Source organism: Ornithorhynchus anatinus, chromosome 1 (assembly GCF_004115215.2).
Source record: "Ornithorhynchus anatinus isolate Pmale09 chromosome 1, mOrnAna1.pri.v4, whole genome shotgun sequence".
NCBI classification, from domain to species: domain Eukaryota; kingdom Metazoa; phylum Chordata; class Mammalia; order Monotremata; family Ornithorhynchidae; genus Ornithorhynchus; species Ornithorhynchus anatinus.
Window position 1 is genome coordinate 170,015,101 of NC_041728.1, and position 17,857 is coordinate 170,032,957.

The following is a 17,857-nucleotide window of genomic DNA, read 5'->3' on the forward strand; positions in this document are numbered from 1 at the left end:
TGAATGAAAGACTGAACCATCCATGGGATTAAGAACAATCCTCCTACTTTGAATCACTCAAAATTTTTCATTCATTTACTCTCCCACCTTTCCCTTCTTCCTCGTTCCTACCTGAGCTCGTCGCCGCTTCTCATCCTCCCTCTCCGCGTCCAGCTGAGATTGGGTCCGCTTCAGCTTTACCCTCAGTTCTTCTAGCCCATCCTCCATCTGTTCTACTTGCTTCTTCTTCTGTCTCTCTGCCAACACCATCCACAGAGAGCTGGGTTAGTTCAAAAACAATCATTTGAGCCCTAAAGGAAATTCCACCTCTGCTTGTATATCTGCACAAGACTAAGTGAGCCGAGCTTTTCTTCAGCGTTAGGAGGCAGAGTGGTCCAGTGGAAATCAACCAATCAAACAAGCGATGGTATTTATTAAGCACTTATTGCGTGCAGAGCACTGTACTAAGTACAATACAAGAGATTTGGAAGACAGATTCCCTGCCCACAATAAGCTTACAGTCTAAAGGAAAGATCACAAGGCTGGGAATCCCTCTGGTTTGCTGAGTGAGGCTTTGGACAGGATGCTTCATCTTCCTATACCTCCGTTTCCTCATCTGGAAAATGGAGATAATGAAACCCGCTTCCCTCTACTCCACGGGAATGTTATGAAGAGAAGAAAAATGAGATCATGCAGTATTAAAACCCTGTTGGCAAATTGAAAGTGCTCAATTATAAGGCACGATTATATCATTTAAAATAGACTTAATAATAATAATAATGTTGGTATTTGTTAAGCGCTTACTATGTACAGAGCACTGTTCTAAGCGCTGGGGTAGATACAGGGTAATCAGGTTGTCCCATGTGAGGCTCGCAGTCTTAATCTCCATTTTACAGATGAGGTAACTGAGGCCCAGAGAAGTTAAGTGACTTGCCCACAGTCACACAGCTGGCAGGTAGAGGAGCCGGGATTCGAACCAATGACCTCTGACTCCCAAGCCCGTGCTCCTTCCACTGAGCCACTTAAAACATCTGATAGCCTGCTCAGCTGCTCCAGAAACACTGTAGACACACAACAGCACATTATTGCGAACATTCCTAAATTAAATTGGTAACTATAAAAAGGTTTTGGTAAGATCGATTAGATCACAAGAGGAAGGTTGAGAAGCAACGTGACCTAGTGGAAGGAGCAGAGGCCTGGGAGTCAGAGGACCTGGGTTCTAATCCCAGCTCTGCCACTCATCTGCCATGTGACCTTGGGCAAATCACTTCAATCGCTGTGCCTCAGTTCCCTCATCTGTAAAGTGGGGATTGAGACTGTGAGCCCCATGTGGGACGTGGACTGTGTGTGACCTGATTAGCCTGTATCTACCCCAGTGCTTAATAAGGTGTCTGGCACGCAGCAAGCGTTTAGCGAAAACCATGAAAAAGGGTTCCGCTCCGAGACTCACCAGCTTCCGTGGCCTCGACATGACGACGCTGAATATGAGCCTGGAGGTAAGAGTAGTTCAGGAAGGTCTTTTCGCACAAATGGCACTAGATGGGAAATAGCAGCAGGAGTTGAAATCAGAGGAATTGTGTCTGAGCCACTTTCTCCGCACTCTATCCCTCTGGCCACTCCCTCCTCCTCCATATACACCAGACCACCACTCACCCCACCCTCAAAGCCTTATTAAGTTCCCATTCGTTCATTCAATTATATTTATTGAGCACTTATTGTGTGCAGAGCACTCTACTAAGCGCTTGGAAAGTACAATTCAGCAAAAAGAGAGACAATCCCTACCCACAACGGTCTTACAGTCTAAAAGGGGGGAGACTGACATCAAAATAAGTAAACAGGCATCAATAGTATCAATATAAATAAATAGAATTATAGATATATACACATCAAAACAAGTGAACAGGCTTTATATAAATAAATAGAATTATAGACAAGTGATGTGGGGCAGGGAGGGGATAGAGCAAAGGGAGTCAGTTGGGTTGATGCAGAGGGGACAGGTGAGGTGGAGGACCCGTGAGAAGGTTAGCAGCAGAGGAGCGGAGTGTGCAGGCTGCGATGCAGAAGGAGAGAAGGGAGGTGAGGTAGGAGGGGGCAAGCTGATGGAGACCTTTAAAGCCAATAGTGAGGAGTTTTTGCTGCATATGAAGGTTGATAGGCAACCACTGGAGATTTTTGAGAAGGGAGGTGATATGCCCAAAGCGATTCTGTAGAAAGATAATCTGGGCAGCATAGTGTAGTACAGACTGAAGTGGGGAGAGACAGGAGGTTGGGAAGTCAGAAAGGAGGCCGATGCAGTAATCCAGTAGGGTTAGGATAAGTGACTGTACTAACATGGTAGTGGTTTGGATGGAGAGGAAAGGGTGGATCTTGGCAATGTTGTGAGGGTGTTGGTAACAGATTGGATGTGTGGGGTGAATAAGAGAGCGGGGTCGAGGATGACTCACTCCAAGGTTGCGGGCTTGCGAGATGGGAAGGATGGTAGTGCCGTCCACTGTGACAGGAAAGTCGGGGAAAGGACACAAGAGACGTTTCCCGATTAAGCTCTCTTTTCCCCGGCTCCCTTTCCCTTTTGTATCATCTGGGCACTTTGGATCCGTCCCCTTTGGGCACTCTTCGTTCACCCCACCCTCGGCCCCACAGCGCTTATGCCCATATCCATAATTTCTAAATTTATATTAGTTTCTGTCTCCCCCTCTAGGCTGTAAACTCTCTGTAGGCGGGGAACAAATCTAACGACTCGGTTGTACTGCACTCTCCCAAGTGCTTAGTACAGTGATCTGCACATAGTAAGTGCTCAATAAATACCATTGAGTGAGTGATTGACCGATGATATCTTCTGAAGCAGTATGACCTAGTGGATAGAGCACGGACCTGAGCACGGACCTGGAAGCCAGAAGGATCTAGGCTCTAATCTCAGCTCTGCCATTTTGCTGCTCTGTGACCTTGGGCAAGACACTTAATTTCTCTGTGCCTCAGTTACCTCATCTACAAAATGAGGATTAAGACTTGGGAGTCCCATGTGGGACGGAGGCTGTGCCTACCCTGATTAGCTTGTATCTATCCCAGCGCTTAGAGCAATCCCTGATACATAGTAAGCGCTTAACAAATACCATCATTCTGTGACAGCCTATCTCCTTTATTGGAATGCAAACTCTTTGAGGGCAGGGATTATATCTTTTACTTTTATTGGACTTTTCCTAAACGCCCAGTATAGTGCTCTGCACGTAGAGGTGCTCAATAAATTCTGAATCTATCATTATTATTAAATCATTATTATTTGTTAAGCGCTTACTACATGCCAAGCACTATACTAGAGAAGCAGTGTGGCTCAGTGGAAAGAGCACAGGTTTGGGAGCCAGAGTTCATGGGTTCGAATCCCGGCTCTGCCGTTTGTCGGCTGCGTGACTGTGGGCAAGTCACTTCACTTCTCTGGGCCTCAGTTCCCTCATCTGTAAAATGGGGGTTAAGACTGTGAGCCTCATGTGGGACAACCTGATTACCCTGTATCTACCCCAGCACTTAGAACAGTGCTCTGCACATAGTAAGTGCTTAACAAATACCAACGTTATCATTATTATTATTATTATTAGTTTACAGATGAGGTAACTGAGGCACAGTTAATAAATTGTCATGCAACCAGGGTTCAATCAATCAATAGCATTTATTGAGCATTTACTGGGTGCAGAGCACTGTACTAAGTGCTTGGGAAAGTACGGTACAACAAAATTGGCAGACATGTTCCTTACCTTTAAGGATCTTACAGTCTAGAGTGGGGAGACAAATATTCATATAGACAAACTACAGATATGGACGCCCAGTGTGGAGCTGAAGGTGGGGCGAATCATATTTACTGAGCACTTACTGTGTGCAGAGCACTATACTAAGTTCTTGGGAGATTGAAATACAACAGAACCGGTAGCTACGACCCCTGCCCACAGTGAATTTACAGTCTAGAGGCGGGGAGACAGAGATTAATATAAATAAATTACGGCTATGTACATAAGTGCTGTGGGGCTGAAGGTGGGGTGAATAACTTGTGCTTAAAAACTACAGATCCAACCTTAACCTCTGTGGGTCTCGGTTTCCTCAGCTCTAAAATGGAGATAAAATAGATTGTGAGCTCCTTGTTCACTCTCAGGATGGCACCTGGAGAGTTTCCAGTAGTCTACCAGTGTCAGCTGCAGGAGGGAGAGCCAAGCAGAGGCCTGGCCATTCCATTCCGAGCTTGGCAGTGGCTTGTGAGAGGAAGGCAAATCTGCTACAAGTCAAAACTCACCCGTGCTGGGCAGCAGAGGCAGGGGAGAGAGTTGAGGGTGGAGACTCAAGGTTACTGCACTGAAGGAGCCAGTGGTAAATAATTTCCATATTTTTACCAAGAAAACTCTCAGGACCCACTACCAGAATGATTGCAGATGGAGGTGGGGGTGTTCTGGGAGAGATGTGTCCATGTCACTATGGGTCAGACATGATTTGATGGCATAAGACAACATAGACCCTGCTAGAATTGGATGGTCATTTGCTGGATTTTCTACTGCGTTGTCGGGTTGGGTGGGAATTGTCTGAGGTGCATTTGATTGGATTATAATTTCATTCATTCATTCAATAGTATTTATTGAGCGCTTACTATGTGCAGAGCGCTGTACTAAGCGCTTGGAATGAACAAGTCGGCAACAGATAGAGACGGTCCCTGCCGTCTGACGGGCTTACGGTCTAATCGGGGGAGACGGACAGATGAGAACGATGGCGATAAATAGAGTCAAGAGGAAGAACATCTCGTAAAAACAATGGCAACTAAATAGAATCAAGGCGATGTACATTTCATTAACAAAATTTGCCTGGGTTGCCCCTCTCTGATCATCCTCCACCCAGTTAAAGGGATTTATTTACAACATGCTAATGAGCCACATTCTCTGATTGGCACCTGAAGACAGGACAACAATAATAATAATAATAACAATAATAATGGTATTTATTAAGTGCTATGTGCCAGGCATTGTACTAAGCACTGGGGTGGATACAAGCAACCTGAGTTGGTCACAGTCCCATGTGGGGCTCACAGTCTCAATCCCCGTTTTCCAGATGAGGTAAATGAAGCCCAGAGAAGTGAAGTGGCTTGCCCAAGGTCACACAGCAGAGGAATGGTGGGGCCCGTGCTCCTCCACTAGGCCAGGAAATGAATCAGAATCAGATTGAGAAACAGCATGGTGTAGTGGGTAGAGCATGGGCCTGGGAGTCAGAAGGCCATGGGTTCTAATCCCGCCTCCTCCTCTTGTCTGCTATGTGGATTGAGCAAGTCACTTCACTTCTCTGCGCCTCAGTTCCCTCATCTGTAAAATGGGGTTGAGGATTTTGAGCCTCACGTGGGACAGGGACAGAGGCCTAACTACTTGGTTTGTTTTGCTGTCTGTCTTGCCCTTTTAGACCATGACTCCACTGTTGGGCAGGGATTGTCTCTATCTGTTGCCAAACTGTACAATCCAAGGGCTTAGTACAGTGCTCTGCACACAGTAAGCGCTCAGTAGATACAATTGAATGAATGAATGAATGAATGACAGGGACTGTCCAACCTGATTGGCTTGTATCTACCCCGGTTCTTAGCACACTGCCTGGCACACAGCGCTTAACAAATACCACTAAAAATAAAAAAGATACAAAATGAAAAATTCATCTGACAATCGTGTGGTACGATCTGATTTAGATGGGGCAGGGGTGGGTGGAGGAGATCCAGGGAAGTTCCATGATTAAAATATACATGGGTACTTCAGTTTATCAGTCGGTGCAGGGAGATGGAGGGGAGGGAAGAGGGGAAGGAGAAGTGGGTGGAGGGCTCCTCAGCCCTTGTCTGCTGGTTAGGAAGACAAAAAGATCTAGGCAATCATGAAGAACTCCGCCCGATAAACTGGCCCCAATTTGAAATGACAGCCTTCCTTCAGGAAACCTTATTGATGTAGTGGAAAGAGCATGGGCCTAGGAGACTTTCTGACTCCAGACATTCCTGCTCCGCCACTTGTCTGCTGTGTGACCTTGTGCAAGTCACTTCACTTCTCTGTGCCTCAGTTCCCTCATCTGTAAAAGGGGGATCGAGACTGTAAGCCCCATATGGGGCAGGGATTGTATCCGACCCGATTTAATAATGATAATATTTGTTAAGTGCTTACTATGTCCCAGACACTGTTCTAAGCACTGGGTTGGTATCTACCCCAGCACTTAGTACAGTACCGGCACATACTAAGTGCTTAACGAATACCATGATTATTATTATTTTTTTTAATGGACTAAGTGATGGGTGACAATGCCTGGCAGCAGCGTGGCTCAGTGGAAAGAGCCCGGGCTTTGGAGTCAGAGGTCATGGGTTCGAATCCCGGCTCGGCCACTTGTCAGCTGTGTGACTGTGGGCAAGTCACTTCATTTCTCTGGGCCTCAGTTACCTCATCTGTAAAATGGGGATTAAGACTGTGAGCCCCACGTGGGACAACCTGATTCCCCTGTGTCTACCCCAGCGCTTAGAACAGTGCTCTGCACATAGTAAGCGCTTAACAAATACCAACATTATTATTATTATTATTACATAGTAAGCGCTTAAGAAATACCATTATTATTATTATTATGGACTGAGTGATGGTGACAGTGCCTGGCACATAGTAAGCACTTAACAAATACCATTATTAATATTATTATGGACTGAGTGATGGGTGATTGTAAGTGCTTAACAAATACTGTGATTGTTATTATTATTATTATTATGGACTGAGTGACGAGTGGCAGTGCCTGGCGCATAGTAAGCACTTAACAAATACAATGATTGTTCTTATTATTACTATTATTATTATGTACTGAGTGATGGGTGACAGTGCCTGGCACTTAATAAGCACTTAACAAATACTGTGATTGTTATTATTACTATTATTAGTATGGACTGAGTGATGGGTGCATTGCCTGGCACATAGTAAGCGCTTAAAAAATACAATTGTTATTATTATTACTATTATTATTATGGACTGAGTGATGGGTGACAGTGCCTGGGACCTAATAAGAGCTTAACAAATTCAGTGATTGTTATTATTACTATTATAATTATTATGGACTGAGTGATGGGTGGCAGTGCCTGGAACGTAGTAAGTGCGTAACAAATACTATGATTGTTATTATTATTACTATTATTATTATTATGGACTGAGTGATGGGTGGCAGTGCCTGGCACATAGTAAGTGCTTGACAAATACTATGATTGTTATTATTATTATTATGGGCTGAGTGAGAGTGGCAGTCCCTGGCACATAGTAGGTGCTTGACAAATAATATGATCGCTATTATTATTATTATTATGGACTGAGCGCTGGCCGGCAGCCCGCCGGGGGGGAGGCCCCCGGCTCACCTTGTGATAGTTGTTGGCCCCGGCCTGCAAGAGGAGCTGCTGGGTGGCGATCATCTTCCTGTTCCGGCGGCTCTGGTCCCTGAGGCCCTTGAGCTCCTGGGCTTGGCGGCCCAGCTCCCGTTGGGCGCCTTCGCGCTGGTCCAGGGCGCGCTGCAGCTGCTCCTCCAGGAGGGCCACGCTGCCGCTCAGCCAGTCCTGGGAGTGCAGCAGGTACTCGATGGTCAGCTGGGCCAGCTTGAGCACCTTGAGCAGCACCGGATCCACGGGCTGCTGGCAGTGGGCGCAGCGCTCCGTGTCCAGGTTGCAGAAGGTCACCCCGGTGATGGTCTCCTGCAGGGTCATCACGTCCAGCTCCCGGGCCACCCGCTCCACGTCGATGGCGCTGAACCGCCTCCAGTCCACGGTCTGGTGACGGGGCTGGAACTGGAAGGACGAGGGGCCGGCGGGCCCCGGGAGGAGCCCCCGGGGGCCCGGGGGCGACCGGGGGTCGGGACGCCCCGGCATAGGGCAGGCCTGACCCTTGAACCCGGGCGTCGGCTGCGGGTGGTAGCCGTTCTGGAAGAAAGGCTGAGAGAGAAGAAAAAAATCACCCGATGACTTCATCGCTTTATTTAGAGAAGCAGCACGGCCTAGCGGGTAGAGCCCGGGCCTGGGAGTAGGAAGGTCACGGGTTCTCATCCCGGCTCCGCCGCTCGTCTGCTCTGTGACCTCGGGCGAGAAGCGAAGTGGGCCTCGGTTGCCTCATTTGGAGAATGGGGACTGAGACTGTGAGCCCCACGTCAGACGGGGACTGTGTCCAGTGATTAGCTTGCATCTACCCCAGCGCTTAGAACAGTGCTTGGGACATAGTACGTGCTTGATAAATACCATTTTTAAAAAAAAATGACACTAACGTGGGGTACAGCTAAACTCATGGCGAGCAGGGAACGTGTCTGCTAACTCTACTGTGCTGTGCTCTTCTGATCAATCGATCAATCAGTGGCATTTACTGAGCGCTTACTATGAGAAGAGCACCGTGCCAATCACTTGAGAGAGTACAACAGAATTAGCAGATGGGCTCTAACTTGCTCCCTTTATTCATCCCCCTCCCAGGCCCACAGCACCCAGCCCCACCGCATTAATGGACAAAGCTGTAATTTATTTATTTATATTAATATCTGTCTCCCCTTCTAGACCATAAGCTCACTACGGGCAGGGAATGTGTCTGTTATATTGTAATACTGTACTCTCCAAAGCACTTAGTACAGTGCTCCGCATATAGTAAATGCTCAATAAATGCCATCGATTGATTGACTGATTGATTGACCTCCCAGTCACCGCCAAAGGCTTTGTATTGTGGGTGTGGTGGAGGGACAGAGGGGAAACTGAGCAGGAGAAGTGAAAGCCGGAGGCAGAGTGATGGGATAATGGATTGATTAACCGGTCGATTGATTGACTCGACTGGTTGATTGATTGAGGAGCAGCACGGCCTCCTGGAAAGCACACTGGCCTGGGAGTCAGGGGACCTGTGTTCTAATCCCAATCTGCCACTTGCCTGATGGGTGACCTTGAGCAAGTTACTTCACTTCTCTGTGCCTCAGTTCCCTCATCTGCAAAATGAGAAGCAACAAGACCTAACGGTAACAGCCCGGGCTTGGGAATGAGAGGTCATGAGTTCTTATCTCGGCTCTGCCACCTGTCATTTTTGTGACTTTGGACAAGTCACTTAATTTCTCTGTGCCTCAGTTCCCTCATCAGTAAAATGGGGATTATGACTGTGAGCCCCACGTGGGACACCCTGATTACCTTGTATCTACCCCAGTGCTTAGAACAGTACTTGGCAGATAGTAAGCACTTAAAAAATATTGCCATTATTATCATGATTATTATTATTATTAACTTCTCTGAGCTTCAGTTACCTCATCTGTAAAATGGGGATGAAGACTGTGAACCCCACATGGGACAACCTGCTTACCTTTTATCTACCCCAGCGCTTTTTGGCACATAGTAAGTGCTTTACAAATACCATCATTATTATTAAAATGGGGATTCAGTACCTGCTTTCCTTCCTACTTACACTGTGAGTCCCCTGTGGAACCTATTTTGTATTTCATCGATTGTTTGGCACAGAGTAAGCACGTAACAAACACCATAATTACTATTATTATTACACTCCTCTGGTGAACAAATCATGCAAAGTAGCATAGGGCCAGTCCCTGAGGTCTGAAAAAAAGTGATTTACTAAAAGAAATGAGGCTGAAGATGAATTTCAATTCATTGAAAACTATGATCTAGATTATTGGCCTTCTCTTCAGACTTCTGCTGACATCAAATGTATCACTGCTCTGACCCTGATTACATCGGCTGGGAAACATATTACAGGCCAGTAGATATTTTGATTCTAGTAGTCATAGTTGTAATGATATTTATTGAGTGCAATGCACCGTACTATGGAGCCAGAACAGCAGCGAGGCCTAGGGGAAAGAGCACACGCCTTGGAGCCAGAGGACTTGGGTTCTAATTCCGCTCTGCCATTTGCCTGCTGGGTAAGACACTTCACTTTTGTGTGCCTTGGTTTCCCCAACTGTAAAATGGGGATTCAATCCCTGCTCTCCCTCCTAATTAGACTGCGAGCCCCATGTGGAACAGAGATTAGGTCCAACCAGATGATCTTGTATGTACGGTGATTGGCAAATAGTAAGAACTTAACACATTTCATTTTTTTAAAAAAAAGAGCAAGACACATCCCCTGCATACAAAGATTTTACGTTCCAGATGGAGAGACAGATGTAGGAATATGCACAAACAATGGAATCAGCATAAATAACATTAAAAGCTCAATCGAATATACAGCTATACTCGAGGGCTAAGGATGGGGGGGGGGGAGAATTAATATGGAAACGCAAGAGGTGATTAAAAAGAATAAAATATTTTGAAGTCTAATCATTAGTCACGGAGGAGGTGAAAATTTGAAGGTGGGGAGGGTTGAAGTCTGGCAAAAATGGTACAAGAAGGAGGGGGTGCTTGGGAGGAACAAGCAGAGGATAAATGGGCAAGGAGAGCTGACAAGTTGGAGAGAAGTGGGGAAAGCCTTGAAACCAGTCAGTCAATTGTATTTATTGAGTGCTTACTGTGTGCAGAATACTGTACTAAGAGTGTGGGAGAATACAAGATAACAGTAAAACAACACGTTCCCAGCCCACAACGAGCTTACAGTCTAGAGGGGGAGATAGACATTAATAGAAATAAAGAAATTACAGATAATTAATAAATTACAGATAGAAGCTCAAAGTACACACCAAAATCATAGTGTCCGTACCCGCAGTTGTACCCGTTCTTCCAGAAAGCACAAATGAATCCATGAATTACAACCACCCTCCACCTCCTTCCTACTTAGTCTATGAGCCCCATGAGGGGCAAGAACAATGTCCAACCTGATTATCTTGAGGAGGGAGAGCATTCCAGGCCAGAAGTAGGATGTGGGCCAGGGGTCCCAGTGCTTAGTCCAGTGCTTGGCACGAAACATACCATTATAAACAAAACAACTTCTCAAGGGGCTCTCCAACACTGAAGCATCTTGAAAGTCACACAGTGAGTGCTCAATAAATACAAGTGATTGATTAGAAATCCTTGCTAATGGTCTCCCCCAGGCCCGAAGCCAACCTCCCATAACCACCACCAAATTTGCCAAACCTCGGTCAATCAATTAATCAATTAATCATATATATTGAGCTCTTACCATATGCAGAGCACTGTACCAAGCACTTGGGAGAGTATAACAGAGTCGGTAGGTATGTTCCCTGCCCACAACGAGCTTACAGTATAGAGGGAGAGAAAGACATTAATATAATCAAATTCCAGATATACAAATAAAGGTGCGTATGTCATTTACATACTTATTAATTGATCTCCTCTGCCCTCCAAGCACACCCTGACTCTCTCTTCCCCTGCCAACACACCAAATAAAAAGCTCCCGGCAGCAAGTGATCGTTTCCACTTGACAATTCTTCAGACATATTCTACTTTATTAAGAAAATTAGCACCATCAGGTGTGAGGTCCCCCAAACCACCCTCCCCCTCCTCAATTCCCCCTTCTCCTGACCCCCTCTTCAACTTTCCCATCCTTCCCAGCGGTATCGCCAGACAAGGTCTCCTGTCTCCTCTCAAACGGCACCGCCACCACATGCACGTCAGACCCCATTCCTTTGCACCTTATAAAAACTCTCACCCCTTCCCTCCTTAACTACCATCTTCAACCGCTCACTCTCCGTAGGTTTCTTCCCCACTGCCTTCACACTTGCCCACTTCACCCCCATCCTAAAAAAACCCTCCCTTGACCCCACAGTCCCCTCCAGTTATAGCCCCATCTCCCTCCTACCCTTCCTTTCCAAACTCCTGGAGCGAGTCATCTACAATCGCTGCCTCCAATTCCTCTCCTCCAACTCTCTCCTGGATCCCCTCCAATCTGGTTTCCGTACCCCTTCACTCCACTGAAACTGCTCTCTCAAAGGTCACCAGTGACCTCCTTCTTGCCAAATCCAACAGCTCCTACTCCATCCTAATCCTCCTCAACCTCTCAGCCACCTTTGACATTGTGGACCACCCTCTTCTAGATATGCTATCGAAGCTTGGCTTCACTGACTCTGTCCTCTCCTGGTTCTCCTCTTATCTCTCTGACCATTCCTTCTCATTCTCCTTCGCGGGATCCTCCTCCCCCTCCCATCCCCTAACTGTACGAATTGCTCAAGGGTCAGTTCTTGGTCCCGTTCTGTTCTCCATCTATACTCACTCCCTTGGAAAACTCAATGGCTCCCACGGCTTCAACTGCCATCTCTACGTGGATGATACCCAAATCTGCATCTCCTCCATTGTTCTCTCTCCAGGCTCGCATCTCCTTTTAGCTTCAGGACACCTCTACTTGGATGTCCTCCCACCACCTCAACTTTAACATGTCCAAAAGAGAGCTCCTTCTCTTCCCTCCCAAACCCTGTCCTCTCCCGAACTTTCCCTTCACTGTAGACAGCACCACCATCCTTGCCGTCTCACAGGCCCTTGGTGTCATCCTAGACTCTGCTCTCGCATTTAACCCACACATCCAATCCGTCGCCAGATGCTGTCAGTCTCACCTTCACAACATTTCCAAGACCCGCCTTTTCGTCTCCATCCTATCCCAACTGGATTACTGCATCGGCCCCCTTTCTGACCTCCCAACCTCTTGCCTCTTCCCTTTCCAGTCCATACTTCACTCCACTGCTCAGATTATCTTTCTACAGAAAGGTTCAGGGCATGTCACCCCCCTCCTCAAAAATCTCCAGTGGTTGCCCATCCACTTCTGTAACAAACAAAAACTCCTCACCACTGGCTTTAAAGCTCTCCATCAGCTTGCCCCATCCTATCTCACTTCCCTTCTCTCCTTCTACAGCCCAGCCCTCACACTCCGCTCCTCTGCTGCTAATCTTCTCACTGCGCCTCTATCTCACCTGTCCCACCACCGACCCCTGACCCACATCCTACCTCTGGCCTGGAATACCCTCCCTCCTCACATCCACCAGACAATCACTCCCCCCACCCCTTAAAAGCCCTATTGAAGGCTCACCTCCTTCCAGAGGCTTTCCCAAACCATGCTCCACTTTTCCTCGTCTCTCATTCCCTTCTGCATCTCCCTGACTCACTCCTTTTGCTCTTCCCCCCACCACCCCACAGCGCTTATGTATATATCTATAATTTTATTTATTTATATTGACGCCTGTTTACTTGTACTGATGACTGCCTCCCCCCCCCCCAGACTGTGAGCTTGTTGTGGGCTGGGATTGTCTCTCTTAATTGCTGTATTGTACTTTCTATGAGCTTACTACAGTGCTCTGCACATAGTAAAATGCTCAATAAATACAATTGAGTGAATATTCCGAAAAATCAATGCCCATAAAGGGATACGTACCATGGTTCGAACGCCTCACTGTTATAGCACTCAATTCCCAAGGGGAGCTCGGCAACATTAGTTAACCTCCTGATAACAACAAGAGGTTGCTAGGTGTGTCGTGTACGGAGGTAACAGGACTCTTGGGTCCTGACTATAGCAGAGTCCACCAGAGCTAAACCAAGGGTTTCAGGTGGTTAAATATTCATGCTCTGTTATTTGATGTTCTCCAATCGGACAGCGCATTTGCAGTTTCTAAAAACAGAATGAGGGAACTGGCAATTGGCAACATGGAAGATTTTAGACAAACCTCGGGATTGTATAATTACCTCAGTCTATGGCTTGAAAGAAATCAGACTCTGGGTAAGGAAGAATTGGCATGAACATTGAAAATGGAGCGTGGCTTAGTGGTTAGAGCATGGGCCTGGGAGTCAGAAGGCCCTGAGTTCTAATTCCCTTCGGCCACCTGTCTGCTGTGTGACTTTGGTCAAGTCACTTCACTTCTCTGGGCCTTAGTTACCTCATCTGGAATATGGGGATTAAGACTGTGAGCCCCATGTGGGACAGGGAGTATGTCCAGCCCAATTTGCTCTTATCCATCCAGCGCTTAGTACAGTGCCTGACAGGTGGCAAGTGCTTAACACATACCACAGTTTTTATTATTATTATTCTCCTTCCTACCTAGACTGTGAGTCCAGTGTGGGACCTGATTAACTTGCATGGACCCCAGAGCTTGGTATATAGTAAGCGACTACCAAATATGACAATTATTATTATTGGCCCTTTTGCAATATTAAGTGTTGGACCCCAGAGCTTGGCATATAGTAAGCGATTACCAAATATGACAATTATTATTATTGGCCCTTTTGCAATATTAAGTGTTTGTACCCACAACTTTTATGATATTTGTTAAGCGCTTACTATGTGCAAGGCACTATACTGTACTAAGCTCTGGGGTAGATACAAGCTAATCAAGTTGTCCAGGGTCCCTGTCCCACACGGAGCTGCCAGTCTTAATCCTCATTTCACAGATGAGGTAACTGAGGCCAGAGAAGTGAAGTGACTAACCCAGGGTCACACAGCAGACAAGTGGCGGAGCTGGTATTAGAACCCAGGACCTTCTGGCTCCCAGGTCCATGTTCTATCCTCTAGGCCATAGCATCACAAAACTCATGTCATTTGTGAACATGTAGACAGCAGATAATTTTACTTTGGCAAATGACATCATTTGATCAGAATTTTGGCTTCTAGACCCTGGCATTCCTGTTGCCATCTATAAGAGGGGTAGCTTAATCAAAGATCAACCATATTTTAAACTATAATCAAAGATAACTCCCAATCAATTAATCAATCAATCAAACGCTTTTACTTAAGGCTTAATGTGTACAGACCACTGTACTAAGTGCCTGGGAGTGCACACTATAACAGAATTGGTAGACGTGTTCCCTGCCCACCAGGAGCTTAAAGTCTAAAGTGGGAGACAGACAGTGTAATAAATTATAGCTATGTACATAAGTGCTGTGGGGTTGAGAAATAGGTGAATATCAGATGCTTAAAGGGTACAGATTCAAGCACAGAAGTGACGCAGAAGGGAGAGGGAGTAGGGGAAATAATAAATACAATATTTGTTAAGCGATGAATATGTGCCAGGCACTGTTCTAAGCACTGGATGATGGCCTAGCTCAGGAAGGCCTCTCGGAGTTGTGATTTTAATCAGGCAGCATGGCACAGTGCCTAGAGCACGGGCCTGGGAATCAGTAGGTCATGGGTTCTAATTCTGGCTCCGCCACTCGTCTGCTGTGTGACCTTGGACAAGTCACTTCGCTTCTCAGGGCCTCAATTACCTGTTTGTAAAATGGGGATTGAGACCGTGAGCCCCATGTAGAATAGGGCATGTGTCCAACCCTATTTGCTTCTATCCACCCCAGTGCTTAATACAGTTCCTGGCACATAGCAAGCACCTAACAAATGCCACAGTTATAATTATTATTATGATTATTATTGTGAAGGATTTAAAAGTGGGTAGAGTAGTGGTTGTTAGAGGTTGGGGGCGGCATGGGCAAGGGATTGGCTATGAGATAAACGACATCGAGGTACAGGTTGATGTTGGAGGAGCAAAGTGTGCAGAGCGGCCTAGAACATCCTCCTTCCTCAAAGCCACCAATTACTCTCCCCCTCTTCAAAGCCTTACTGAAGGCACATCTCCTCCTTCCAACACTAAACACCCCTTTATCCTCATCTCCCATTCCCTTCTGCATCGCCCTGACTTGCTCCCTTTGCTCTCCCCACAATCTCCCCACTCCACAGCATTTATGCATATATCTGTCATTTTATTTATTTATATTGATGTCTGTCTCCCCCCACACCTAGACTGTGAGCTCGTTGTGGGCAGGAATTGTCTCTCTTTATTGCTGCATTGTACTTTTCCAAGAGCTTAGTACAGTGCTCTGCACACAGTAAGTGCTCAATAAATACAGCTGAATGAATGAATGACTGGGTTGTATTACCTTCAAGAGGTCTTCCCTGATTAAGTCCTTTTCTCCCTGGCTGGCTTTCCCTTCTGTGTCGTCTTTGGCCTTGGACCTGTGACTTTTGGACATTTAATATTTGCCCCACATCCAACCCCACAACCTCACGAACATATCTTTAAATATTCTTTTATAAATTACCTATTGATATTTACGTCCATCTCCCCCTTTAGACTGTAAACTCATTATAGGCAGGGAAACTGGTCACTATTTCCGTTATATTGTACTCTCTCAAGTCCTTAGTGCAGTGCATTGCAAATAGTAAGCACTCAATAAATGTGATCGATTGATTAATTGATTGAAAGTGGGAAGAAATCTTGCTGATTCACTCATTCATTCAATAGCATTTATTGAGCACTTACTATGTGCAGAGCACTGTACTAAGCGCTTGGAATGAACAAGTCGGCAACAGATAGAGACGGTCCCTGCCGTTTGACGGGCTTACGGTCTAATCGGGGGAGATGGACAGACGAGAACGATGGCGATAAATAGAGTCGAGGGGAAGAACATCTCGTAAAAACAATGGCAACTAAATAGAATCGAGGCGATGTACATCTCATTAACAAAATAAATAGGGTAATGAAAATATATACAGTCGAGTGGACGAGTACAGTGCTGAGGGGATGGGAAGGGAGAGGGGGAGGAGCAGAGGGAGATGGGGGGAAAAGAGGGTTAAGCTGCGGAGAGGTGAAGGGGGGGGCAGTAGAGGGAGTAGAGGGAGAAGGGGAGCTCGGTCTGGGAAGGCCTCTTGGAGGAGGTGAGTTTTAAGTAGGGTTTTGAAGAGGGGAAGAGAATGAGTTTGGCGGAGATGAGGAGGGTGGGCGTTCCGGGACCGCGGGAGGACGTGGCCCGGGGGTCGACGGTGGGATAGGCGAGACCGAGGGACGGCGAGGAGGTGGGCGGCGGAGGAACGGAGCGTGCGGGGTGGGCGGTAGAAAGAGAGAAGGCAGGAGAGGTAGGAAGGGGCGAGGTGATGGAGAGCCTCAAAGCCTAGAGTGAGGAGTTTTTGTTTGGAGCGGAGGTCGATAGGCAACCACTGGAGTTGTTTAAGAAGGGGAGTGACATGTCCAGATCGTTTCTGCAGGAAGATGAGCCGGGCAGCGGAGTGAAGAATAGACCGGAGCGGGGCGAGAGAGGAGGAAGGGAGATCAGAAAGAAGGCCGACACAGTAGTCTAGCCGGGATATAACGAGAGCCTGTAGCAGTAAGGTAGCCGTTTGGGTGGAGAGGAAAGGGCTGATATGGAAATTCCAACAGTGCCATGGACAAGCAGCAGGACTGCTTCTTTAAGTCTCTCTGCCTATTTCCAAAGCACTGTCTTGAAAGGCTTAAGCCATCGATCAGTCAATAATCAGTCAATCACTGGCATGTATTGGGCACTTGCTATGTGCAAAGCACTTCTAGAGAGCCAGTAAGCAGAGATGAGGGCTGGGAAATGAGAGTTAAAGGGAAGAAACAAAGAGGAAAGAAGTCAGGATTAGCAGAGGGGTGACCAGAAGGTCAAAGCAGATGCATGAATCAGTCAGTGGTTTTTATTGAGTGCTTACTGTATACTGTATGCTTGGGAGAGTACAGTACAACAGAATTAGTAGATATTTTCCCTATCCAAAATGAGCTTACAGTCCTGAGGGGGATTCAGACATTAATATATATAAATAAATTATGGGTATGTACATAAGTGCCATTGGAATAGTAGAGAAACAGTATGGCGTAGTAGACAGAGCATGGGCCCAGAAGTCAGAAGGTTCTAATCCCAGCTCCACTATGTCTGCTGTGTGACCCTGGGCAAGTCACTTCACTTCTCTGTGCTTCAGTTACCTCATCTGTATAACGGGGATTGAGACTGAGAGCTTCACGAGGGACAGGGACTGTGTCCAACCCGATCTGCTTGTATCCTCCCAGTGCTTAGCAGTCAGCACTTAACAAATACCAATGTTATAATTATTATTATTATAAGGAAAGTTTGCTGCAGGAATCCCTCAAATCTGGAAATACCCATAGGCATGATCAGGAAGGGCCTGGAGACAATCAATCAATAGCATAATAATGTTGGTACTTGTTAAGCGCTTACTATGTGCCG

At 46.5% G+C, this 17,857-nt stretch overlaps 1 protein-coding gene across 2 annotated transcripts in view; it reads right to left on the reverse strand.

Moving 5' to 3' along the window:
- The window catches only part of DZIP1L (DAZ interacting zinc finger protein 1 like), a 67,618-nt gene extending 59,727 nt beyond the window's left edge, over nt 1–7,891 (reverse strand). For both annotated transcript variants that reach the window (XM_039913395.1, XM_029078683.2), the window contains exons 1-3: nt 7,355–7,891; nt 1,430–1,514; nt 112–236 (exon numbers count right to left, since the gene is read on the reverse strand). In XM_039913395.1, the coding sequence (XP_039769329.1) occupies nt 112–236; nt 1,430–1,514; nt 7,355–7,858 (714 nt within the window). In that variant the 5' untranslated portion in view covers nt 7,859–7,891. The remainder of the gene's footprint in view (nt 1–111; nt 237–1,429; nt 1,515–7,354) is intronic.
- Between the last annotated feature and the right edge of the window lie 9,966 nt (nt 7,892–17,857).